The sequence below is a fragment of the Elephas maximus genome, chromosome 3, assembly GCF_024166365.1.
Source record: "Elephas maximus indicus isolate mEleMax1 chromosome 3, mEleMax1 primary haplotype, whole genome shotgun sequence".
NCBI lineage: Eukaryota > Metazoa > Chordata > Mammalia > Proboscidea > Elephantidae > Elephas > Elephas maximus.
This window is the reverse complement of record NC_064821.1, coordinates 28,521,042-28,547,368: the sequence shown is the minus strand read 5'-3', so window position 1 is coordinate 28,547,368 and position 26,327 is coordinate 28,521,042. Positions and strand designations below refer to the sequence as shown.

The following is a 26,327-nucleotide window of genomic DNA, read 5'->3' as shown; positions in this document are numbered from 1 at the left end:
AGACTACCTCCAGCTGAGCTCTCCATACCCTCCTCAAGTTCTAGTCACAATTCCAACTGCTTAGGGAGGGCAAGAGACAGATAACCCCCCTACCACCAGGCAGACAGTGCCGGAGAGAGGCCCCTCAAGAAACAAGGGGGAATGAAGCCACATGAGCCAGGAAGATCAGTGAAAGCCTCAGTTTAATTGGAGACAAGATCGAAGGATTATCGATCGACGGACCAATTGATCGTCAAGTAGACAACACACAAGAAGCTCGTGGGGGTCCTGCACCCACCCTGGGGAGAGGAGCCCTGATTGGGGGTGGGAGTCCATCTTGCCAGTCACCCAGGCTCCTGGGGAAGTGGGAGGGCGCAGGCTCTGCCCAGCCAGCCCTCGGCCCCTCCGGTGACACAACTTCCCAGGTCTATGGTACAGTTTATATAATACAGCAGGAGTGGAAGTGAAGTTCTCCTTCTGGAGGCCCCTCCCTTCTTCCCCTGACCGGGGCAGCCAGGGAAGGGCAAATTTTATTTTCCCTTTTTGCCTCTGTAGAATAATTTACAAACCAACCTTAGAGCAGGTACGAAAGGAAAAGAAAAAAAGGAAAAGGAAAGGCCCATTCTGGTGGCCGGGTGAGAGGGAAACTTTTGCTACAAAAATAAACCCTGTTCAGCATCGTGGGGGTGGGAGCGAGCCCTCCTCACCTGTATGATGGACGGATGGAAGGCTAGGCTGGGGGCGGGGGGTGGGGGCTACAGTACCGTGTGCTGAGAACTCGGGGGAGGCCGATGAAAGAGATAGCCCCTGCCTTGCCAAGCTACAGAGCCAGGCTGAGGGGTGTGGGGGGAGAAGAGGGGGTCTTTCCTTCTAAGCAGTCCCCCATGGCTTGGAGAAGGTGGTCTTGCATCTGTCTGTCCTATTGCTGGGGAAGAGCCAGGGTGAGAGGGGCAGGCGGGCAAGAGAGGCATCGGGACGGGACAAAGGAGAAATAACGCAGGTGCTAGGACAGGGAGTGCCCAGGAAGGGGGATGTGTGTGTATACCATTATTGCTTCCTCCTAGGGCGAAGGGTCAGAGTCTGGAGGGGGCTGGGGAAGGATGGGGGATGTGCCCAGGATGGGGGCTCTGGGCCTGGCCCTGCCTCATTCCAGGTGCAGTTGGGAGCCACTGCAACCCCCCATCTCCTGTGGCCACGGGAGTCATTAAGGCAGAAACAAGAGGAGAAGCAGCTGAAGGGGGGATGCGGATCAGAGTTACCCCCACAAAAACGGAAAAACTTCCAAATGAACCGGAAGGGGAAGGGAGTGGCAAGTGGCGGGGCGGGGGGGTCAAGCCTTCACCAAATCTCAGGCCCAAGGCTGGCGGTGCAAATGGCCCCTCACCCCTAAAGTGAACAGCTCCCCGACACCCCGTCCCCCCGGTCAGTATTGCCAGGTTTGTGCAAAATGAAGCGGAAGACTTCTGGGGGCAGGAAGCCAGGGAGGGGCTGGAGCTGGGGCCTCCCACAGCAACCCCCCCCACCCCAGCCAGCGCCACCCAAAATGGCTATTCCTGGTTGGGTTTTCGAGACCCTCCCAAATTCAGGAGAAAAGCCCAGAGGGACTCCCCACCTGGTTTGGGCCCAGGCTAAGAGGCAGGAAGACTGAGCCTGGAACCTGGGGGGAAGGGGCATGGGGGTGGAAAAGGGAGCCCGGAATAGGCGCATCTACAGTTACTGTGTTTCCTTCAGGTTTTTTTTTTTTTTCTTTTTCTTTTTCTAAAAACGTAACAATTAAAATTCAAAAAATAAAACCCCTTCCCAGACCTCAGCCCCTCGTTCCCCAGCCCCCACCTCCAAAAAAAGGCCCCATGGGTGGGGGTGGGGAAAAAGGGGAAAAAAAGAAAAGAGAAAAAAAGCCACTTTTCTGTTTTCTTTTTTCTCAGGCCCAAGAGTTTTTGAGGCAGCAGAGGAGGTGGTCCGGGAGTGATGGTGGAGGCGGGCAGGGAGGGCAACAGGGTCTGGGGGCTGGGGCTCAGGTAGGGCCTCCATCTGCCCCCCACTCGCTGGGAGCTGGCAATGTGGCTGGATCCTGGCTGGATGTCCCAGTGCACACACTGCACGACCTCTTGGCAGCCTGATGCTCCCTTTGGGCCCCCACCTCGGCCGCCGTGGAGGGGAGGCCCAGGAGGCCCGGGGCCTCCTCTTCAGAGGGTGGGGTCCTCAAGGCAGACAGAGGGGGGCTTTCAGGGAACAGGACAGGGGGGCTGCTGCAGCTTACAGCATCCAGAGCCACAGATGTGTCCTGGGACGTGGACTGGTCCTGCGTCATAGACCCATTCTCGGCTGGGTCTGCCGGCCGTGTCAAATACAATTCCTCTATCTCTACCTCTGTGGATGGGTCCTGGCCCTTGACCTCCAACAGCTTCTCAGCTGGGGATGCAGCCGGGGCTATGACAGATGTGTCCTTGGCTGTGATGGGCACTTTTTGGGCCAAGGACAGTTCTTGCACTGTGGACGCATCTTGGGCTGTGGCTGTTATCTGGGCTGTGGTCACCTCCTCCTCCTCTTCCTCCTCCAGAGTCAACTCAAACTGGAACTTATCAGGTGGGGGTGGGTGGCCTGGCCCCCCAGGCTCCTCCTCCGGCGGTGGTGAAGGGCTCTGCCGAATGGCACTGTAGTACCAGTCCCGATTGTCCTCCAGTGTGTCCAGGATCTCCTGGGCATCTGGGTGGACCAGGTCAGCCCATGTCTCCCACAGCGGGTGCACGATATAGTCAATGAAACCCACCTGGGGAAGAAGAAAGAGCATCAACACGTTGCCTCCTGGTGCAGATGGCACCACCACACTGTGAGATCTACAAAAATGAAAAAAGACATTTGTACCACTTGACCCAGCAATTTTACTTCTCCAGATCCACCAAAGCTCTTGCACAAGTAAGAAAAAAAAAAAAAATGAGAATATAAACAAAAACTGGAAACACCTCAATATGTACATGGATGGGGAATTAGTTTTGTTGTAAATCATGGTACATTAAAGGTGCTCATTATTACAGGTTATGGTGAAAATGAAACCTCATGGCAGACGGCTGGCTAACACCCTGACTTCCCCTTCCCTTTTTTCCCTCCCTACATATTTTATTTATTTTTGTTGTTGAAAATACACACAGCAGAACATATACCAATTCAACAATTTCTACAGGTACGACTCAGTGATACCGATTACATTTTTTGAGCTGCGCCACCATTTTCACCCTCCGTTTCTGAGTTGTTCCTCCCTCGTTAATATAAACTCACTGACCTCTAGGGTTCCCATCTAATCTTTTGAGTTGTTGTTGTCAATTCGATCCCATACAGACAGTTCTTAAAAGAGCATAATGCTCAAGGCAGACATTTTTTACTAGTTAAGCTAAACTATTAGACTTCAGGGGATATTTTTGGTTTATGGTTTAAAGATTATCTCAGGACAAGAGTTTTGGGAGTTCATCCATCCTCCATGGTTCCAGAAAATCTGGATTCCATGAGAATTTGAGATCCTGTTCTGCTCCCTTCCCTCCTTCTTATTCACGGAACTCTGTTCTTGAGGAGATAATGCATTCAGCTGAAAACTCTCTTTTCCAGTCTCCCCTGCAAAGAGAGCATGGCCATGTGACCATCTATGGATGGAAGATGCTGGGGCTGCCTCAGTTGGCACTGGCCATTCCTCCCTGAAAAGTAACCAGAATTGACAGCATCTGTGCCTATGACGAGGCGCCCTGGTGACGCAGCGATTGAGCACTTGGCGGCTAACCAAAAAGTCAGTGGTTCAAACCCACCAGCTGCTCCCTGGGGGAACGATGTGGCAGTCTGCTTCTGTAAAGATAACAGCCTTGGAAACCCTATGGAGCTGTTCTACTCTGTCCTATAGGGTCCCTAGGAGTCAGAATCAATTCAACAGCATCCCCAAAATGGAAGCCCCACACTTCAGGTGATGGAACAGAAAGACCAAAGGCTCTTGGTGCCTGTGGAGCTTCTGTCCCTGCACCAGATTCCCTTTCTCTAGATTCTTCTTGGAGTCCCTGGGTGGCACAGATGGTTAAGCTCTCAACTACTAGCTGAAAGGGTGATAGTTCAAACCCACCCAGTGGCAACTTGGAAGACAGGCCTGGGAATCTGCTCCCAAAAGGTTACAGCCTTGAAAACCCTATGAAGCAGTTCTACTCTGCACCCATGGGGTCGCCATGAGTCAGAATCAACTTGACAGCAAATAACTACAACAACAACAACAGACGTTTCTTACATGAAAGAAAAAAAAAATAAAGCTTTATGTTGTGTAAGTCACTGTGAATTCCTAACAGCTAAAAAGCTAAATGTTCACCAACAAGGGAATGCCTAAATAAACCATCATCTATTTATATCTACTGGAATACTATATAGCAACAAAAAAGGGTGGACTAAATCTATGTGTAATATATTGGAAATACCTGCTAGTCATTGCTGGGAGATTAAAGCGAGCTGTATACAAATAGGTATATATCGATACAAATAATAGTTTAAAAAAAAAACTAAACACACGAACTATTGCTACTGAGTTGCCTATGGATATAATTGTATAAAACATATAGAACACTGGTTCTCAATGGGGTTGGCTGGGGATTACGGGGTAATTTTTCCACCTAGGGGACATTTGGCAATGTCTGGAGATAACTTTGGTTGTCACAACTGGAGGAGAGCAGTGCTCCTGGCATCTAGGGGGTGGTGGACAGGGATGCTGCTCAACACCCTGCAATGCACAGGATGGCCCCACCACAGAGAATAATTGAGCTCCAGGTGTCAGCACTGCGCCGATGCTGGGAAACCCTGGTCTGGAAGGACATACATACCAAAGCGAGAAGGCTGAATCTCACCAAGGAGACTGGAAGAGAGGAGGGTGAGAAGCTGTCACGTTCTCACTTTAGAGTTAAGTCTTTTACAACAAGTTTGTGTTCCTGTATCTCTTGATACAGGACAAGTCATTGCACCTCATTTTGAAATCCACTGAAAATCAAGGACAGTATTAGTCTCTGGGTGGGGTAAACAGTTAATGCACTTGGCTACTAACCAAAAGGTTGTGGTTCAAGTCTACCCACAGGCACCTCAGAACAAAGTCCTTGTGATCTACTTCCAAAAAATCAGCCATTGAGAACCCTCTGGACCACCGTTCTGCTCTGACACACAAATCGACTTGACGGCAACGTTTTTTTTTTTTTTGGCAAGTGCAGCCATCACTCGTTTGTCTGTCAGTAGAGGCTTGCATATTGCTGTGATGCTAGGTTTCAGCAGATTCCAGACTAACATGAACTAGGAAGAAAGGCCTGGGAGTCTATTTCCAAAACTCAACTAGTGAAAACTCTATGGACCACATCGATCCAATCCTGTTTGTTGTGCATGGGGTTGCCATGACTTAGAGGTGGCTCAAGGGCACCTGACAACATTTGGCCATATCACTGGGACACTGATGCTAAAACAACATAAAGTTTGCAAATTAGAGTCAGGCAAGTATCATCATTGTTATGGTGATTGCTGCAAATGAGTAAGAACTGAGAGCAAGTCTACAAATTTGAGTCCTGAGGCTCAGTTTGGTTGTCCTGTGGAGAAAAAATTGTGGCATATTTTCCATCAAGACAGAAAAGGGTAAAAAAGAGAAAAACTTGATGCTGTGGAGAAGCAGGTGAGGATTTCCCAGGTCCCAGAGCTCTAGGCCAGGCCAGGATGGGGTGGGGAGGCCTTTCTGCTCCCTTCCACCCACTGCCCCGTCGTACCTGGGACTTCTCCACGGAGGCCGTGTGCTTGTCACACATGGGGCTGATCTCCATGCCGCGCTCACGCTCCCGGTCCCCCTGCTGAAAGAACTCCGCCATGATGCGGTCTGTCCACTGGCGGTATAGCTCCAGCGGCTTGGTGGGGTTGCTGAGGTCGGCACAGTGCACCATGTTCCGAAGGACCTGCGCCGAGTAGGCAGGGGCCTTCAGAGGTCATGTCCCTGGCCCAGTCTGGGGCCTTGGGGCTTCCTTACCACCCACCTAGGGGAGAGGGAGTGGGGAGAGAAGGAAAGAGAGAGTAGGAGGGAGAGGTGTGGTGCAAGGTGGGGGAGATGGGAAGGGGGAGCTGGGGGAGAGAGGGAAAATGGGGGATATAAAAGGAGAGATGGGAATAGAAGATGGGGGAGCAGAGAAAACCAGAGACACAGTATGGGGAGATGGAAGAGACATGACAGAGACTGGGATAGGAGCAGCAGCCCAGATGGATAGGGGTGAGGGGAGTGGACAAGGTCCAGTCTCCTTATTGGGGTAGGGTACTCCACCTGGATTCGGTCAGAGTAGTTGTCCAGCAGGAGGACCCCTGAGCTGGTCACTTTCTTGGTCTCCACCATGGTCTTCAGGTCAGCCAGGAGGGTCATGTGCTTGGACATGTCTGTGGCCAGCACCTAGGGACAAGGGGGCAGGGTTACTGGGGCGGCTGAAGCTGAACCAGGGCCTTGTGCAGAATCCGCCTTCCCACCCAGGCCCGGTCCTCCCACCTTCAGGGGGCTCCTGTGAGGCTCTGGCCTGCCCCTCCCTCAGTCCCCTTTCCCACGGGCCCCGCCCCCATTCCGCCCACCATGTCGATGACCATCTTCCGCAGGCTCTGCCGCTGGCGCTTGCTGAGGTTCTGGAAGATGTCGCAGTTGTCGTCCTGCAGCAGCTTGAAGCCCACAGCCAGGTGGTGGTTCTCGAGCACCGACTCATCGTTGTACATGAGTGCCAGCTCCGAATCTGCAGCCCAGGCCCGCGATCAGGGGAGGGCCCACCAGGAGCCCTGCCCGACCCCGCCAGCCCGGCCCCTACAGGGGCCACTCACTGGTGTTGATGAGGAACTGGTTGGAGACCCCAGGGTGGTCCACATCGTGGATGGCAGCCGCAAAGAGGGCGGCGAGGATCTCTAGGTCTGTGAACACGGCCTGGGGGCAGAGAGAGAGAGAGAGGTCAGAAAGATGGGGGTCAGAGAGTCAGGTGGGAGTCACAGGGATGGGGGTAAGGGATGGAGGAGGCAGACAGACAGATGGAGGCCAGGGAGGAAGTAGGGGGTCAGAGAAATGGGGGTCATGGAGGGAGGAGGGGGTCAGAGGGATGGGGGTCAGGGAGGGAGGAGGGGGTCAGAGAGATGGGTGGAGATCAGGGAGGGAGAAGGGGGTCAGAGAGCAGGGGGTCAGGGAGGAGGGAGGGGGTCAGAGAGGTGGGGGTCAGGTAGGGATGAGGGGGTCAGAGAGATGGGGAGCCAGATGGGGTCTGAGGACGAGGATCAAATAGAAGAGCCAAATGAAAGAGAGATGGAGGTCAGAAAGGTAAAGGACATCAGAGATTGGTTCCCAGGGAGAGAGGTGGATTGGGGAGACACAGGGGAGGTGGCTGGGGCCAGGTGGCCAGTGCTCACGTCCAGTGCAGGTGTGGCCAGAAGCACATGGGTGGACTGCAGCACGTCAGCCGCATGCAGGCTGTTGTGGTAGGCCACGTCTGCATGGTAGTGGTCCTCCAGCGTCAGCATGTATGTCACCATGGTGTCCACCGGGATGCGGAACTTCTTCAGCAGGTCCCGCTCCTGAGGGCAGACAAGGCGGAGTGGTGACCCCTGCTGGCCCTCAAATCCCGCCCTGCCCCCTTCATCACAGCTCACGCCCTTTAGCCCCCGCCACCTGAAAAATCGTGTAGATGATGCAGCTGAGGGAGCGGCCTCCGGCGTAGTCCGACACACGGAAGATGTTCAGGCCCCACTTATTCAGGTTCTCCAGCTCCTGGAGGGGATGGAGGATAGAGGTCAGGAGCATCCGAGCCCCAGAGAAGGTGACCTGGCCTCCTAGACCCTTTCCTAGGACTTTGGAGCTCTTAGAACTAACGCTGTCTGTGGGTAGCACATTATGCCCGCCCAGCAGCTGGTGTGCTCAGCATAGAATTGACCACCCATGTCCTACGGGGCTGGATAACAACACAATGACCCCAGCTGCTGTCTACTGAGTGTTATTACTTGCCACACACTGTGCTAAGCACTTGATCTCATTTGGCAAGTGAGGGAACTAAGGCTCAGAGCAGTGAAGCAACTTAACCCAAGATCTTATAGCTCATAAGTGGCAAAGCTGGGATGTGAACCCAGCTCGGCTGACCCCCAAGCACAGCTCAGCCTCTAAGCTAAATTACTCATGAGCCCCTGAAGAAAGAAACACGGTCTTACTTTCTATGTCTTCCCAAAATCCTGAGTTGATTCCAACTCATGGTGACCCCACTGGTCAAAGTACAACTGTCCTCTGTAGTGTTTTCAGTGGCTGGTATTCAGAAGTAGATCACCAGGCCTTTCTTCCGAGGTGCCTCTGGGTGGACTCGATCCACCAAGCTTTCAGTTAGCGGTGAGCATATTAACCGACTGCACCACCTACGCTTGCTCCGCTCCTTCCTATCCTCTCTCCTAATAAAGCAGGTATCCTATCCTCAGCTCAGGCTGTTTCTAGGGAACCCGACTTCAGACTTGACCCAAATCCCAATATTTCTTTGGACCCCAGGAAACCCTGGCTCCTGCTCTCCAGCCAGCCCCCTCCAGGCCCCACCCACGTGGGCTAAGAGCTCCTCTTGATCAGTCTTCACCCCAAAGCGGGGGATGCTGGCGCTGTTCAGGCCGCTGCTGTGCATCAGTTTCTTGACGCCCGTGATCTGAGACATGGGCTGGAACTGCGGCACAGGGGGCGGGGGGTGCTGGGGGGGTCGCTGCTGCCGCGGTGCGTGCTGTTTCTCTCGCTCCTTCATCGTGGGTGATAGGATCTCTACTTCGTTCTGCTTGTCTGCAGAAGGAAGCCAGGCCAAGGGGCAAGCTTGAGAACTGCCCAGGCTCCCTCCACTGGTCCTCAGCCCCCATCACACCCTGGGAAGCCTCACCAGAGAGGACAGACCCCTTCCGAACATCATGCCGCCGGCTACTCAGAGACTGGAAGCCATAGGCGGGGTAGGAATTCTTCTGGGATGTCGTGGGCTGGAGTGGTGGCCCCTGGGCCAGCCCGGGGTTGTGGGGAGTCCCCAGTCCGACCACTAGGTTTGGGAGGGGGGTGGTATGGGAAGTCAGGAAGTGGGATGGGGATGCCAGGGGTTGCCGCTGCCTGCCCCGGATGGCCAGAGGGCCTTCTTGGGTGGTGAAGGCGCCCCCATGGTGGCCCAGAGTGCTGGTGGGGGGCGGCAGTGATGGGAGGAGGGAGAGGGTAGGGGTGGTTTCTGGCTCCATGGGCCCCCCCCTTGGCACCATGGCACAGCCTGCCTGGGGGCCAGCCCCAGGAGCACCTTTCCTGAGCTTTCAAGGGTTTCCAGAGCCCAGCCAGGGCCACCCATTGTGACCTGGGGCTCCCAGTCAATGGCAATGGCCTAATGAAGGTCATTTGCATGCCACACTCCCATTGGCTGGATCCTCAGAACGCTAGGCACACCATACCCCCATGAACCCCTCTCTTGAATTTGTGGGGGTTCTCCTGAATTAGGAAGCTTTGGTGAGAAACTGGAGCCCAGGTGGTGCAGTGGTGGAGAGCTACGGCTGCTAACCAAAAGGTTGGCAGTTCAAATCCACCAGCCGTTCTTCAGAAATCCTATGGGGCAGTTCTTTTCTGTCCTATAGAGTCGCTATGAGTCAGAATCAACTTGATGGCAACAGGAGGGTGAGTAAAGGAGCCCTAGTGGCACAGTAGTTAAGCACTTGGCTGCTAACCAAAAGGTTGGCAGTTTGAAACCATCAGCCGCTCCATGGGAGAAAGATGTGGCAGTCTCCTTCCATAAAGACTGTTGTTGTGTGCTGTTGAGTCGATTCAGACTCATAGGGACCCTAAAGGGCAGAGTAGAGCTCCCCCATAGGGTTTCCAAGGAGTGGCTGGTGGATTCGGACTCCCAACGTTTTGGTTACCAGCCTAAGCTTTTTAACCACTTTGCCACCAGGGCACCTATGGGGCAGTTCTACTCTGTCCTATAGGGTCACTATGAGTCGAAATCGACTTGATGGCAATGGGTTTTCTTTTTTTTTTTTTGTAATAAATTAAGTCATAAGAGTGAGACTATCCTGAGTTTGGGATATACCCTTAGCTTGGGGGCTCTTGGGTTCAGAGGTTAGGATGACTGTGAGGTCCCCTTAAACTCAGGAGGTACCATGAGTTACTCTATTTTGGGTTTCATTGAGTTAGAAAATTTTCCTAAGTTGGGGGAATCTATCACAGGTTCTTAAGCTTGAAAATCTTACTGAGTTTGGGTGTCTAAAACTTGGGATCCTCTGAGTTTGGGATGTCATTCCAAGTTTTGGGACTTTGGGGGGCTTTCAGCTTGGAAGGAGGAGCCCTGGTAGCACGGTGGTTAAATGCTCAGCTGCCAATCAAAACATAGGCAGTTTGAATCCACCCGCCACTCCACAGGAGAAAAATGTGGCAGTCTGCAACCATAAAGATTTATAGCCTTGGAAACTCTACGGGGCAGTTCTACTCTGTCCTATAGTGTCCCTGTGAGTCAGAACTGACTCAAGGCAGCAGGTTTGCCTTTTTTTTGTTGTTGTTTTTCAGCTTGGAGGTTTTTTAACGTTTGGGGGTCTTTTGTGGGCTCTTAAGTGAAGAGGTTCTCTTAGGTTTGAGAACCCTACTTACTAAGTTTGAGCATCTCTTTTGAATTTGGGGGGCCAATCCAAATTTGGACAATCGATTGAATTTTGGGTTCTTGAGTTTGGGGGCCTTTTCAGCTTGGAGGCTTTTTGAAGTTTAGGAATTCTGTTTGAGTTTGGGGGTTTCTTGAGGTCTTAAAGAGTTATATTGAGTTTGGGGTTGCGCTGAGTCTGGAGGGGTTTTTCAGCTTGGAGCTATTTTAAAATGTAGGGGTTTATAAAAGTTGAGGTCCCACTGAGTTAGGGGGCATCATGAGTATGGGAGCTCTTGCACTTGGTGACTTTGACCTTCAGGGAGTTATGAGTCAAGTCCCTAGGTAAATCTAGGCAGGGGATCCAGGGTCTGGGGTGGCCCTCTCTAGCCCAGGTGGGCCCCCTCCCCTGCCACTTGTCACTCACCCAGGAATGTTGTGGAGATGTACTCAGAGACCTGGTTTCCTGACCTGCTCATTTCTGACAGGTGTGTGAGCTCACGGTTTAGCATCCTCTTGAACTAAGGTGAAGTGAAAGAGACAAGAAGGAAGGGATGATGGAGGGTCATGGCCGGTGGGGGCAGCCCTCCCAGGATACTCCTGAAGACCTCACGAGCCCCTCCTCTTTCTCTGCTCAGCCAGCAGAGCCCCTACCAGGCTGCTAGAGGGGAGGGGCCAGCCCCTCCTCTTCTCCCCAGCTCTGGATGGGGGTCCCCAGGCTTGGGGAGTCAGGATTTCAGCATCCCCCTCCCTGCCTGAGGAAACAGGGGTTCCCCCACCCACAAGGAGAATCCTGAGGGGCACCTGTGGAGAGGAGGGGCGCCTGCCTACCAGGGAGCCAATGGGGTATCAGGAGAATACCGTCACCATGGTGATGGGAGTCTCCTTAGCAACTCCCCCTCCAACCAGCTGCTGAGCTGGGGGGGAAGGCAGACAGGCCAAGGCCCCTTAACCCTTGCCTTCCCAGAGCTACCCCTGGCCCAGGTCTTCCCAGACAGGGACCCCAAGCCCTGGGGCTCCTGGCCCCACCCCCGGCCCCTACCCTGGTTGAGAGGGGAATACAATATCCAAGCTCTGGTGAGAAAAGGTTTGGCTGGGCAGGAGTGAATAGTGAGCTGAGGAAACCCCAGTTTGGCCACCCAGGGGAGGGGGGTCCCATCATAGCCCCTCTCCCCCAACCTCAGGGAGGTGGACTGACACACAGACAAATGGAGTACACCCATACCCCGGCCTGGGGGCCGCTCCTGGTCCCCCCATGTCATTTCACACAACCCTCTGCTGTGACATTGTGCCGAGAGGAGAAAGGGCATCTGCTCCCCGCCCCCCAAGCTCTGCCGAAGCACCCATAAAGCAGGAGCAGACTGCTTAGAGAGGCAGGAGGGGTGTGCCTATGTGACCCACACCAAGACAGGTGCTCGCTGCCAGAGACCCTGGGTGTACAGACACAGACACACACACACAACCACACACTGTCACAGACCCTGGTGTTACACAGTCCTGCACAGCCTCACATAGCCACAGACACACAGACCAAGGTGCACACACGAAGGCAATCACTGACACTTGGGGTCACATGCTCCAGAAAAACCATGCAGCTGTGGGCTCACAAACATGGCCCAACACAGAGCACAATCACGGCCCCACACCCCCAGTCACCCACTGCCGCCATCCACACCCAGCCCAAGACCACATGCGGACCCTATCACCAGGCTTCATCCCCAGGTCACACACACGTGCACAGCTGCACATACAAGCCCACATGGGGGCTGGAGGGTCTGAGGTGGGAGGGCCCGGGAGGGGTTTCTTGCCCATCCTCCCCCCTGCTTTCCCCTACCTGGTCCCACCAGCCCACCAGCCACGGCTTGGAGCAGGTCTCGCAGAAGAAATCTACCAAGGGCATCTTGGAGCCTTAGCCCCGCTCGGGGCTGCCGAATGCAGAGGCTGGGCTTGGGGAGTCCTGGGTTAACAGTCGAGGGGGTTGCTGGGCAGGTGGGCAGTGAAAAGGGAGCCGCGGAGGGGCCTGGGCCAGCCCAGCAGGACTGGGGGCTCCCTTCCCCTCCGCGCTCCCAGTGGCAGCCCTGGTTACATGGTCTGCCAGCCCCTGGCCCTGGTGGGCCCCCCCACGGCGGCAGCTGGAGGTGGCCAGGGGCCCCTGGCCATAGGAGGCAGGGTGGGGGTCCCGGGAGGGAGGCTGTGGAGACCTCAGGCTGCGTGTGTGCACCCGTGTGTGTGTGTGTGTGCGTGTGCGTGCGTGCTCACTGCAGCACTGGCAGGCTGCATGCGATGTCAGGTGGTGCTGGGGGGGGGGCGTTAAAGGGGCATTGGAGCCCAAGGCTGTGGCCAGGAGCCAGGTAGGGCTGCTGGGGGATGGGTGGGGAGGCAGAGACATGCCCCCTCTGTGGACACACTAGAAACAGACATGCACCCAGGTGCTCCACATGTTCATGGATACACAAGCACCCTGAGACAGCTCCCATGGACACAGACACACACACAGATGCTTTCAGCCCTACACTTAACACACATACCCAGAGACACAGTCATAAATCCTGATGCCCAATAATACACTCAAGCACAGAGACACAACTGCCTTCAGGCACACCCCTTCTAAGACACAGACTCACACCAGACACACGTGGAGAAACACACCTAGGGACAAACACCCAGACACTGGACACACTGACAGACATGTATGCAACACACCCACAGACACACTCTCAAACAAACACAGACACCCATAGTCCCTTGGACATAAACATGCCCTGACAAGTCCGTAAGCGAATACTCACACAGATGCACAAGTACACACACACGAACACACACATGCACCATCACAGAAGCACACCCTCAGGCCCACATCCAGAGGTACAGTCACATTCAGGCACACAACTGCCCTCAGACTTGCATGTCCCCAGATAAGTCTCCACCTGCGGAGGTACACACCTCCCTAAGACAGACATACCGCTCCGTCCACAGACATACGCATCCCCCAACACAGACACCTCCTCCATCTGTAAACATAAGCACCCCCAACACAGACACCCCCACCGACACACTCATTTCCTGATAGGTATCCACCGACAAGGGCTGCCACCACATGGCACAACTCCAGGAAGCAGTGTTCACACTACTGCCCTCTCTGAGTCGTGCCCCCTGGGGTTGTGCAGTGCACAGTCTGCACAGCTGTACACGGAAAGCCTCACACTCTCCCCTGCAGCCCTGCAAATGCACACACAGTCACAGACATAGATACACACTCAGATTCACACCTGGACCAACTCACATCTGCAGACAGCCCTCCAACACACTCAACACACCCATCTACCCTCCATAGGTACACACCTGCACCCACCTCTCCTGGGTCCTCTGAACACAGCCCAGCACTACAAACACAGGCCCAACAAACTGACGCCCACACAGACTCACAGCCACAGAAACTTCCTGCAATCTCCACAAGCATAGGACCTCCCAATAGAGATGGTGACCATGAACAGACATACTAGTACAACTCCTGTGTGTACACACACACACACACGCATACACACGTGCACACACGTACATACACCCACCCACCCCCACTCCAGGCTCCTAGCCCCAGGAGAAGTCAGTATCTGCAGAAGCTACAGTCCTGAAGTCCCACCCCTCCAGCCCCAGCTCCACCCGGGCTGGTCACGCCCCTTTTGGCCCCACCCTGTCAGCACACCTTGTGAGAGGCCATCTCGCTGACAGAGCGGTAGGTCTGCATGGTCTCCAGCTGCTCCAGACACCAGTCCAGTTCCTCCAACGTCTCCCGGGCCAACTGCTGACATGTCTCCTCTGGGTAAGGGGTGGCTAGGCTGTGACTGCAAGGCTCCCCAGCAGCCCTGGCCCACGGTGATGGTGAGGTGATGGTGATGGGGCTCCCCAGGTGATTGCGGTGCTGGGGAAGTGGGTGGGACAGCCATGCAAAGACAGGCCCTCCTCCCTCTGGGGCAGCAAGAGGGGCCCTTTCCCACCCGCTAGGCTTAACTACCTGACAGTGTGGCCTTGCAGACAGGGGGTGGACCGCCAAGCGGTGACCGCCTGCAGAGAAATGCACCCCAGTGTCAGCCTGGGCCCCCCACATCTCTGTCTCTCCACCTGCCATGATCCACCCTCTGAAAACCCAGGGCAGTGCCAGTTTTCCTCTTGCCCAGTGTTCCTGCATCCCAAGCATGCTGCCATGTACCATCTGTGAGCCTCTCACTGAACTCAAGAGCCCATTTTACAGATGAGGAAACTGAGGCTCAGGGAGGTGAAACAACCTCCTCAGGGTGACTTGGCTGATCAGTAGCAAGGTCAGGGCCCGTAACTCCAAAGTCTCTGTTCCCTTGACTGCGACCCCCTACTCCTCGAGGTCTAAGAATGGCTCTGTTTTCCCCTCCCCAGAGGGGCCAGTAGTTCTCACCATTTGCCTGGCAAATCAACATCAGGGCCAGGAATGGGCCAGGGCAGGGGTGACTTGCCACCCATGGCCTCACCCCCCAGCATCCAATCCTTCATTCTTTCTTTATAAAAGCTTCTGGGCCTCAGGCTCTCGAACCACAGTGGCTCATCAGTCTCAGAGGGAGGCCTGAACAGAGGCTCAGAGACGTCAGGTGCTTGCTTGAGTTGAGGCTGCACAGCAGGCCCGAGAGTTGGGCCTGGCCTCATGATCGTGGGTGTTGCCCTCCAGCCTCGACTTACTTGTTGCTGGGAATGGGCACATTGGTCAGGAGCGAGAAGTTGCTGCGAACACTCCGGAGACTGGCCAGCACCTGGGACAGGGAGGGGCAGTGAGGCAAGGTGTCAGGCAGAGGGGTGGCTGGGGCTGCGCCCCTTTCCCCTCAGTACAGGGGAGAACGGGTAGGGTTCTCACCTGGGCAAAGGGTGTTACGATGAGATCTTCAGCATGCCTGAAATTAAGGGCAAAGACAGGTCAGGGCACCCCTCAGCAGGAACCCCCAGGGGCCGGGGGAGCCAGAAAAGTGACTCTGCGGGTAGACAGTGTGGGGCAGGGAGGGTGGCTTGTGGGCAGGGCAAGGAATTTTGGGGTGGGGGGCACTTTCACCCATAAGGGTGCAGGACCTGAAGGAAGTAGTGGGTATGGAGAGGGGCTCAGGTGGGTGAGAGGGGAGGGGCTGGGGACGGGGACAAAAGGGGTCGAACATGCTTCAGAAGCTGAGCTTGGTGAGAGAAGTTGGGGGGGGGGATACTTGATGTGCTGGGAGGAGAGCCAGAGGACAGGAAGGGGTCTGGGGGCTGAGGTGAACACCTCTACAGGGGCAGGGCCTGGAGGAGCCGGTGGGCGGGGATGGGGTCGAGCAGGTCTAGGTATGGGCATGACAAGGGGGGCTGGTTTGGGGAAGGCTGGGGAGAGCAGGAGCGGGTCTCAGGTGAGGTGGGGGAGAAACTCATGCCGAGCTGGCAGGGAGGGGCCCGAGTGGGGGTACACCCTCCTTGCTGGAAGAGATAGCTGAGGTGGGGCCAGGCCTGGGCAGCCAATGGGTAGAGAGGGCTCTCGGGGCCCGGGACTACGTGGACATCAGTGGGCCTGAGGGAGGGGCTCAGTGTGGGTGTCGGGAGCAGAGATGGGGTGGGCACACATACTGTAAGGCGGCTGAGCCCAGGCTGAGCTGGGGAAGGGCACACTCTGGGGACACACTGCTTATCCCTCACTGGGGAGGATAGCTTGTGGGGGGGCTGGGCAGGGTGAGGTGGGCACCCACACTCCTTGCTGGGACTGGCAGCTTGGGGCCGGGCTGCAGAAGCAGGCAGGTGAGGAGAGGGGTACTCACGCTTCGCTGGTGACCGATGAGTTCCGGGACATAGTCTTGGGGGACATGTCGTAGTCGCTGTCCGAGCGGTAGAGGAAGGACTCTCGGCGCTGGCTGGTGGCCCCCCCAGCATGCAGCACCAGGCCTGGGCTTGCCTGCAAGTCCAGGGGGCTGCGGCCGGGTGATGGCATCGGCCCATTCTCTGCTGCCTCGAAGCTGCAAGGGACAGGAAGAGGGGCAGGAAGGCTGAGCTGGTAGTGGGGAGGTCAGGAGGGAGGAGAAGACCAAGAGAGACAGACACGCCAAGACAGATGGGGGACAAGGCATTGCAGAAAGCAGACAGTTATTGAGCACCTGAGGGTGTTGAGCAGTGACCAAGATAGACCACGTCCATCGCTCAGGGAGATGACAAGGGGGGTCAGACAGCTTAACAGAGCAGCAAAGCTCCCCCCAGGCTGCGAGGTCCTCTTTGGGTCCGCGCTTCCCTTCGCACCCCAAATAATTCACAATCAGCCCACTCTTCCCTCCCTCCTTGGTTGGTCCCGTCATCTACCGCCTAGACCAGTGGAGTTGTCTCTGCCCTTACTCCCCGCCCCCATCCTCTCCAGTGGCCAGAGGAGCCTGTGAATGCTTGCATCAGGCCATGTCCCTCCTCTGCTGGGAACCTTCTATGGCTCCCACCTCACTCAGGACAAAAGCCCAAGTCCTCACTGTGACCCACACATCCTGACCCGTCACCTCCCTGCCCTTGTCTTCCTCCATTTTCCTTCTTGCTCACTCTGCTCCAGCCACAATGGCCTCCTCCATGTTCCCCAAACATTCCAGGCACATTCCAGCCTCAGGGCCTTTGCACAGGCTGTTGACACTGCCTGGAACATTCTTGTCCCTGATATCTACATGGCTCTTCCCTTGCTTCCTTCAGGTCTCAGCTCAAATGTCACCTCCTCAGGGACGGCTTCCCTGACCAAAAAAAAAAAAAAGCCATTGCCATCAAGTCGATTCTGACTCATGGCGACCCCATGTGTTACAGAGTAGAACTGCTCCATAGGGTTTTCTTGGCTGTAATCTTTAGAGAAGCAGATCGTGAGGCCTCCCTTCCGTGGTGCCACTGGGTGGGTTTGAGCCAACAATCTTTAGGTTTGCAGTCGAATGCACATGCCACCACCCAGGGACCTGTCTTCCCTGACCAGCCCATCTAAAATTACAACCCCATACTGACATTTCACACACCGCTTCCTTAAAAAAAAAAAAAATAAAATTACATATCACCACCTGACATACTCTACAGTTTCCTTATCTTCTTTACTGTTTGCCATCCCTTCTAGAACTAAGCTCCACAGAACAGAGATTTTTGTCTGCTTTGTTCACTGTTGAGTCTCCAGGGCCTAGAACAGGGCCTGGCACAGAGTGGATGCCTGTTATGGATTGAATCAGTGAAAGTAGTGCCAGAAGCAGAGCGTGTCCTTTGGACCCAGGGTCCCTGTACTGAGAAGTTCCTAGTCCAGGGGAAGATTGATGACAAGGACCTTCCACCAGAGCCGACAGAGAAAGCCTTCCCCTGGACCTAATGCCCTGAATTTGGACTTGTAGCCTACTAAACTGTGATAGAATAAAATTCTGTTTGTTGAAGCCATCTACTTGTGGTATTTCTGTTATAGCAGCATTATATAACTAAATGTTTATTGAATGAATCGTTAATAAATGAATGAATGAATGCATGAACTGGATTGTGCCTTGTAGAGAATTAAAACCAGATGGGGTGACAGGAAGTTACTGGAGCGGGGATTTTAGCTGCAGAGGTCTGGGCAGGCCTCTCTGAGGAAGAGACATCTGAGCAGGGCCTGAAGGTGATATAGAGCTGGCCTCAAGTCAGCAGGTAAGGAAGAGCACTCCAGATAAAGGGAACAGCAAGTGCAAAGGCCCTGAGGCAGGAATTAATTTGTTTTTGAAGAACAGCAAGGAAGGCGAAGTGAAGCTACAAACAGAACAAGACAGAGATACACGTACAGAGGGAGGGGAGACAGCAGGACTCCAGCCTGGGGGCACTGGCAAGGCAGAGATCACCAGGATGAGGCAGGGAGACCCTGGCTGTGCCACTTCTCCACTGTGTGACTTGTGGTGAATGGCTTAAACTCAGTTTCTCCGTCCACCACATGGGGACAACCACCACCTCCCTTGTCCAGTTGTCCAGATGACCAGCATTAAGACAGGTAAAGTGCTTGGAATGGTACCTGGGACAGAACCCAAAAAATGTTGGTGACAGTCTGTCAGCCCCAAAAACTCCACTTGGGGAGTGGACTCAGCAAGGCAGCAAGCAGTTGACACACAGCTGAGGGTGAGAGTAGGGAGCTGTGAGCCTGCCATGGGCTATATGGCCTCAGGAAGGCCACTGCCCTCTCTGGTCTCTGTAACTCTGTCGTTAAAGCTGGACTGGTCAGCAGACTTCAGGTTTGCTCTGAGTGGGAAGGGGGAGGAACTGGAAGTCTCCCTTTCTGTTCCTAAACGTCAAGAATTATTTATTTGAATAGTCCGTCTGCTAAGAAATAAAACCTTGAAATCTCCTGGGCCAAGACAGAGATACCAGCTTCCACATTGTTGTCGTTGTTGCCTGCCATTGAGTCGATTCTGACTCATAGTGACCCTATATGACAGAGTAGAACTGCCCCACAGGATTTGAACTGCCAACCTTTTGGTTAGCGGCCTGAGCCCAACCACTGTGCCACCAGGGGTCCAGCTTCCACATAGTGTGCCTTTTTTCTGGGGCCAGTTCTGGGAGTGCTTCACTGACAACATTTTACAGATAAAGAAACTGAGGCTCAAGGAAGAGAATGCTCAGCTCTGGGGCATACAGCACGACTGTGGCACAGTTAGAATTTCAAACCATCTTTAGACTCCAAAATGTTAACTGTTTTTCCAATAAAGGTACCTAACAAAAACAACCCTCTGCCTACTCGACCCCCCATTTGAGCAGAGATGGCAAATGCAAATGTTCCCAAGGGTCAGGCAGCTGACATAAAAAGCAAAGCAAAGCGGAGCTGAGGGCTCTGGGGAGCCAGATGTTCCAATTTTCCAAGAAAAACCAGGAATTCCCACTTTAAGTAGTCAAAAATTCAAACTTCTTAAACTACTTTAAAAAACACTGTGAAACTTTTGCTCTGCAAAAGATACTGTCAGGTAAATGGAAAAAAACAAACAATCTACAAACTAGGAGAAAATATCTGACAAAGGACTTGTATCTAGAATACATAAAGAACTCTTAAAACTTAATAATGAAACAATTCAATTAGAAAAAAATGAACAAAAGATTTAACAGTTCACTAAAGTAAATTTACAGATGGGAAATAAGCATAGGAAACATAATTCATCTCAGGGAAATGCAATTAAAACCAGGAAATACTGTCACACCTAATAGGATAACTTCAAAACAAAACAAAACACCAAACTGATAATACCAAGTGCTGATATGGATATGGAGCAACTGGAACCCTCACACATTACTGTTGAGAATGCAAAAACATTAACAGCCACTTTAGAAGACAGTCTGGCAGTTCCTATGAAGTTAAATACACACCATATGACCCAGCAATTCTACTGCTTGCTATTTACCCAAGAGAAATGAAAATATTTGTCCACGTAAAAACCTATATGCAAATACATATAGCAGCTTTGTTCATAATCAAAATCTGGAAACAACCCAAAGGTCTATCAACTGGTGAAGAGATAAACTCTTATAGATCCATACAATGGAATAATATTCAACAATAAAAAGGAATGAACTACGGATACACAAACCAACCTGGATGAGTCTTAAATGAATTTTGCTGAGAGAAGCCAATGGTTGTGGTTACATGTGTGTCAAAACTCACAGAACTTTATACTAAAAAGTGTGACTTTTTCTCACATGTCAATTCTAAAAAAAGAGAATTTTAAAAACTCTCATAATCACAGATCATCACCTTGGGCCTTTTGATGATAATGTCCATTTATTGAGCAACTGCTGTGTACCTGGTACCAGGTTACGTCTGTTTAGGTATACAATACGGTAAAACCTGTGAAAGTGGGAACCTGTGCAAGGTGAAAGCCTGTCAGAGAAGGAAAACTAAAATATTTTCCACTAAAATGAGCAATAGAAAAGTGCTAAGACTCCACCCTGTCAAAGGCGGAAAACTTGTGAGACCTAGGAAAACAAGGCAGTCTTATTGAGTTCCAGCTCTCACAGGTTTCACTGTAACAAGACACTTATTGAGCACTTTCGGTTTGCCTGGCATCTTTGAATCACTTTGTACATATTAACCCATTTATGCCTCCCACCAACCCCATGAGGTGGATACTGTTAACATCCCCTTTGATAAGGAGACTGAGGTACAGAGGGCTGGACAGGGGTTGGTGGCTTTGCTGCCTGAGAACAATGTTCTGCACCCCCAAGGCCCAGCCTGGACTTTCTGGCTCTGCTGGCTGAATGCCACAGGGGATGGGAGAGGAGCACACCTCCATATGGAGGACCCCACCCCTGCCCCAGGAACCAAAGCTGCAGCTTAGGGAGGGTGAGATTCGGGCCCCCGGAGGGTGCTCAGCTGACACCGCCCAGCAGATACACCTGCCTCGGGGGGACTTTGCTCTGCGCAAGCAGAAGCCCAGAGGCCAGGACGGGAAGAGGCAGCCCCTAGAGATCTGCTGTTTGTGTTTCCAGGAGCAGATGTCTCCTGGAGCCAAGAAAGGACAGAGGGAAGGGGATTAGGGCTAGAGAACAGTAGTCTGGGAGTGGGGTCCCAGCTACCCGCCCCCGAATCATGCTGCCGGGCCGTGTGTGTGGGGGGTTACCCCTTCTTGACCTGGCACTGCTCAAGGTGGACAAAAGTCAGAATGAAGCCTGCTTCAGAGATGCCCCAGCAAGACCCACAGCCAGGGACCAGAGCCGGGGCCACCGACAGGCTCTGACATCATCACAGCCACATGCCCTGACACGCCATCAGAGAGGTGAAGTGACCTTCCCAAGACTCCCCTCAGGCAGGCTGACCTCATGATGGCACTCTCAGGTGAAGTTGCTCCCCACTTCACCCTGATGGGTCCCCTAGGCTTGCCCACCTGGGCAGCAAATTGGGTCTCTGGAGGACTGTGCAGCCCCGGGCGAAGCGGGCCTTGGGGAGCTATGCTGCATGGGCTGATGGGAAACAAACAAGCTGGGGAGGCAGGGAAAAAGGACAAGTCACAGTTGATAAAAATGATAAAGACAGTGAAAGTAGCCAACTCTTATTGAATACCACATGCCAGGCACACCTTAACAGCCCATTTTTGAGAGAAAGAAACTAAGGCATGGAGAAGCTGACTAACTTGATTAGCGGGCTGGAGCAAGGATTTGAACTTGGGCAGCTGGGCTACAACACTGCATTCTCAATCACTGTGTGTCTGTCTCCGCCGGCTCCCTGCCCCCCTCCACCTGACTCCCTCAGAGGAGGTGCCAGGCAGCCTTCATGGAAACGCCTGGCATTTGCCTTGTGAAGGTCACACGGAGGTTGAGAGCGGGTGTTGGTGTGTGTCTGCCAGGCAGGCATGTGGTGCCAGGTGACATGGCTGTTTTTGGGGCTGGGTGTGCGAGGAGGGTCTGTGTGTGTGTGCGTGTGTGTGTGTGTGTCGGGGGTCTGAGTGCAAGGGCACCCGGGTGTACCCAGGTGTCTGTGCAGACATGTGCATCTGTGGGTATGAGTGGGGTGTCTGGGTGTTCGGGGTACCTGTATGGATCTGTGTGTGAGCCTCTGAGACTTGGTAAGAGCGCAGCTGTACCCTGCTCAGGTGCTGTGACCATCCCTGAGTGTCCCTGAATGTGCACCTGTGTGTTCCCATGTACGGGGAGAGCCAGGCTGGCGTTTGTGAGCAGAAGTCAGGCCTGTGGGGCCTGGGCGTGTGTGGCAGTGAGAGTGTGCTCCTGTGGGCGGCACAGTGGATGGAGGCTGTGTGAGGGGTGGGCCAGAGCTGCTGTAGTCTGTGTCATCATAGCCGTGAATCAGCTGTGGGTTTTTCCTTGTGCCCCCGCCAGCCAGGAGACCCACACCTAGCACAGTAAAGACCAGGTGATTCCAATTAGTGTGTGGTGTGTGTGTGTGTGTCATGTATGCTGAGGATGTGTGTCAGTGCTGTTGAATACCTGTGTATCCAGACTGTCTGCAGGGGATGGTTCAGGGGAACAGAGTCAAAGCTGGGGATCCCCAAGAATTCTGGAAACTTAAACGCTACTTCTCTGCCCCAGCACTGTCCAGCTGATTCTAAATACCCTCCCCAGAAGGAGGCCAGGAACCCTCCCTCCTCCTCCCATCCCCACCCCCACCCAGTTTGGTTTTCAGCCTGGCAGCCCCAGCAGGGAGGGAAAGGGGGAAGGCTGGTGACACTGAGCGGGGCAGGGCAGGAGGATCTGGCTCCAGGCCCATGGCCCGGGAGCAGAGCCCAAGTGACGCTGGACACCCATATTTGCTTCCAGGGTGAGTGCTAGAGCCCAGGTTTTGGGGAACAAAGAAGATGAAGGAATCCCACCTTGGGCAGGCAGGAAGGCACACAACTCCAGCACCTTTTGGGGCAGCCACTTTCAGGAAGTCCCCAACAGCACTCGGACCTTTAGGAACAGGGAAGGGGGTGGGGCCCCAGCCAGATCCTGGAAGCCACTAGGGGGACTCCCCAAGGTGGGTTAGGGACCCCCCTCCCCGTGCAGCCAGAACCCTCAGGACTCCAAGGAGACTGACTGTCAGAGGGCCACCCACCTGATGGATCTGCCTGGCAGGTGCCGACCAGTATCCTCATCGCTGAAGGAGAAGTGGACCAAGGACTCAGGGAACGCGGGGGGCAGTACCAGGGCCGGGGGCCGGGGCCGGGGCCGGGGCCGCGGCGCTGCACCTGAACGCATGAGGGCTGCACGCCGTCGGGGTGCACATGGGGACGGCTGCAAGGTAGTGTGGCGTGAACTGCTCGCTGGCCCGAGGTGTCTGCGGTCACAGCCAGCGCTGCCTCCGCCCTCCCGGTGACCCCCCAGGGACGGCTCCGGGCGTCTGCAGCGCTGGGGCGGGCTCCAGGCCTGCCCGCCGCCCCCCCCCCCCCACCGGGGCCCTGAGGATCTCGGCGCACACCTCCGGCCCCCTCCTGCCGCTGGCCTCGAGGCGCCCAGGGCTCCGGTTCCCCTGGCTCGGCTCGCCCTGGCCCTGCCCCGCCTCCCCGCCCTGACGTCGAACTGGACCTGCTGGAGGCTCCGAACGCCAGGCGCCCCAGGGGAGTGGGACTCGCGGGCCAGATGCTGGACCCCAAGACAAAACCCAGGGGAAGAGGCGGTGGATGAGGGAAGGTTAGAAACAGAGATAGGGAAACGGGGACGGAGACATTAAAATACAGAGACACTCAGAGAAAGGCATGACTCTCCACCTCACACACCCGCCCTGACCCCAACCGAGCTCCGAAAGACCCTGGCTCCTCCCCCTCCTAGCTCTTTCCCCGTGCATGAGCTAGGCCCGGTCCTGACCCTTCAGTGTCTTCTCCCAGTCTTGCGTCCCCAGATTCAGGTCCCAAACAAGTGCGCCAGAGAGCCTAGAGGGAGCGGCACCCCAAGCAAGGCCAGGGTGGGAGAGAAGAGGCCCTTCTCCCGCGCCGGCGAACCCCCAGCACCAGCCCGCGCCCACCCACCCCCGGTCTTGCCAGCCTCCCCTTCCAGGATAAACGAACTTTGGGAAGCTAGACCGGATGTGGCCTCGAGGCCCGTCACCTTCAGTCTTCCCGCCTCTAAAGCCCACCGCCTAGTCTGGCCAGGAAGGGAACTTCCATTTGCCCTGTATGCCAGGTGCCCGCAGTAACACCCAGACTCTGGCCAGGCCAAGAGGGCTCCGCTGGCCCATTTCACAGGTCACAAAACTGAGGCCGGCAGAACTGAACACACTTTCTTAGGTTACTCAGATTGGCAAGTCCGCAGCCTCGGGTCTGCACAGGAAGTGGTACCGAGGCAGCGTTTATTGAGCGCCTACTGCATACCCTATCAGATGTCTCCACGGCAACCCTCACGGGCAGGGATGATTTCTATCGCTGCCATATGACTGAAAAGAAAAGTGAGGCTGGACTGAGCTAGCCCCAGACGCCGGGGCGCACGTGAGGTGGTCAGAGGAGACTAACCCAAAGCCACCGGTGCGCACTCACCCTGCCCACGGCTGGCGGCCGAAATCCTGGAAGCTACGGTGGAGCCAAAGGCGTCTGCGGAAAGTTGGGGACGGGCTGGGGAAGAAGACGGGAGAGGAGGGCGGCGAACGCGGGCGACGGGGCGCGAGAGGGGCCGGGGGCTCGGACAGGAATGCCTCGTCTTCGGCCGCCGCCGCCACCGGGAAGCCCGCCAGCTGCAGCTCGGGAATGCGGCCCAGGCCGCGCGGCCGCGCCATGGCCGCGGGGGGCGCGGGGCCGCCACCCCGGCGGGCGCTGGGGAGCTACACCGTCCGCCCCGAGCGGCCCACGCAGGCCAGTCGCCCAGCCCTCTGGGCCCCGGGCCTCACCCCGCCCGGCCGTCTCGGCCCTTCCGGCTTCGCGCTGGGGCCGCCCCCGGGGCGGGGCGGGCCTGGGGCGCCCGCACGGCCTTGGCGGGCTCCCCCGCGGACACGAGGGGTGCCCCGCAGTCTTCCTGACGTCCCCTCACTTTCCGGGAGCGTCCCCACAAGTACCAGGGACGCCCCCAAATCGCTGGAGGGTTCCCCCCAAATCCCCGTGGTGCCGAGAGGCCCCACAGACCACAGAGGCCCCTCAGACACCCCCGGATGCATGCCCACTGTCCTGAGACATCCCTACAAACCCAGAGGTGCTCCAAGAGGCCCCGTAGACCCTGGGGCACTTCCACCGTTCCCCAGATATCCCCATGATTCTAGCAGTGTCCTCACTGTTTCCAATACATCCCCCACAAATCCCAGGGGCACCCCAAGAATTCCAGGATGTACTCACAAATCTCAGTGATTCTGAGAGTGCCTGAGAAACCCTTTCAGACCCCAGGAGCACCCTCCATGGTTCCTCAGATGTCCCTTAGATTGCTGGGAGCACCCTGCCATCCTTGAGACATACAGAGACCCCCACAGGGTACTCCCAGAATCCTTCACAGCTTCAGAGCCATTCCCACAGACCCCATGATGGCTCCCAGAATCCCAGAGTCCCTCAAAGCCCCAGGGATGTTTCCACAGTCCCTCAGTTGTCCCCCCATCCCCAAGTGGCTCCACAGCACCCTTAAGATACCCCTACATGCAGAGACCCCCAACAGAACCCCAGAGATGCCTTCAAACTCTGACATGCTCCCAGAGCCATGCCCCTAGAACCATGCCCCCAGAGATGCCACCAAAATCTTGGGGTACCCTACAGACCACAGGGGCACAACTAATTTCTCCACAGCTCCTGAGACACTCTTACAACCTGAGCCCACCCCTGGAACTGAAGATGTACCTGCTATCTTTGGGGACACCCCCAAAATGCTTCAGGGATGTTGCCACAGCTCTTATACCCGTAAGACACCCCTAAAAACCATGAGCATACCCACTGTCTCTAAGATACTCCCTAAGGGCCCCCAGCCCTGCTACTCCTCAGAATCCCTAGGGCACCTTTAGAAGTGGGGGGCTTCGACAGCTAGTGAGGTTTCATCAGGAGAATGGGGGCCCCTCAGTCCTAAATCCCGCAATAGACACAGTAGGAGGCTTTCTGGGGGCCCAGCAGTCACCCTGCATGCCCAACCACTGTGATCCTGTGGGGTGCACATTATCCCCTTTCACAGATGAGAAAACCAAGGCTCAGAGAGGTGAAGACCCTTGAATAAAGCCAGTCAGCTGGTTATAACTCCAGAGACTCCCCCAACCTGTCCCCAGCTCTTCAGGGATGGGGAAGAGGGAGACACTTATTTTAAATAAGAAAAAAGGGGGTGATTCTGCATTTTAGGCCCCCCACCTCTGTGAAATACTTCTTTCTCTCTTCC

The 26,327-nt window shown here is 55.0% G+C and overlaps 1 protein-coding gene across 5 annotated transcripts in view; it reads right to left on the bottom strand.

Annotated features, from left to right (window-relative positions):
• Positions 1–1,384: 1,384 nt before the first annotated feature.
• PDE4A (phosphodiesterase 4A) overlaps positions 1,385–26,327 on the bottom strand; it is a 36,429-nt gene continuing 11,486 nt past the window's right edge. For 2 of the 5 annotated variants that reach the window (XM_049876858.1, XM_049876857.1), the window contains 14 exons: positions 16,388–16,582; positions 15,469–15,505; positions 15,297–15,367; positions 14,605–14,654; positions 14,296–14,408; positions 11,020–11,113; positions 8,556–8,782; positions 7,649–7,747; positions 7,390–7,554; positions 6,817–6,916; positions 6,577–6,731; positions 6,281–6,403; positions 5,739–5,921; positions 1,385–2,749 (listed from right to left, as the gene is read on the bottom strand). In XM_049876858.1, coding sequence (XP_049732815.1) covers positions 1,994–2,749; positions 5,739–5,921; positions 6,281–6,403; positions 6,577–6,731; positions 6,817–6,916; positions 7,390–7,554; positions 7,649–7,747; positions 8,556–8,782; positions 11,020–11,113; positions 14,296–14,408; positions 14,605–14,654; positions 15,297–15,367; positions 15,469–15,505; positions 16,388–16,582 — 2,368 coding nt within the window. In that variant the 3' untranslated portion in view covers positions 1,385–1,993. Of the gene's footprint in view, positions 2,750–5,738; positions 5,922–6,280; positions 6,404–6,576; positions 6,732–6,816; positions 6,917–7,389; positions 7,555–7,648; positions 7,748–8,555; positions 8,783–11,019; positions 11,114–12,426; positions 12,859–14,295; positions 14,409–14,604; positions 14,655–15,296; positions 15,368–15,468; positions 15,506–16,387; positions 16,583–23,115; positions 23,368–24,529; positions 24,787–26,327 lie in introns of those variants that run through there. The other 3 variants (XM_049876860.1, XM_049876861.1, XM_049876862.1) reach the window with 3 other exon arrangements.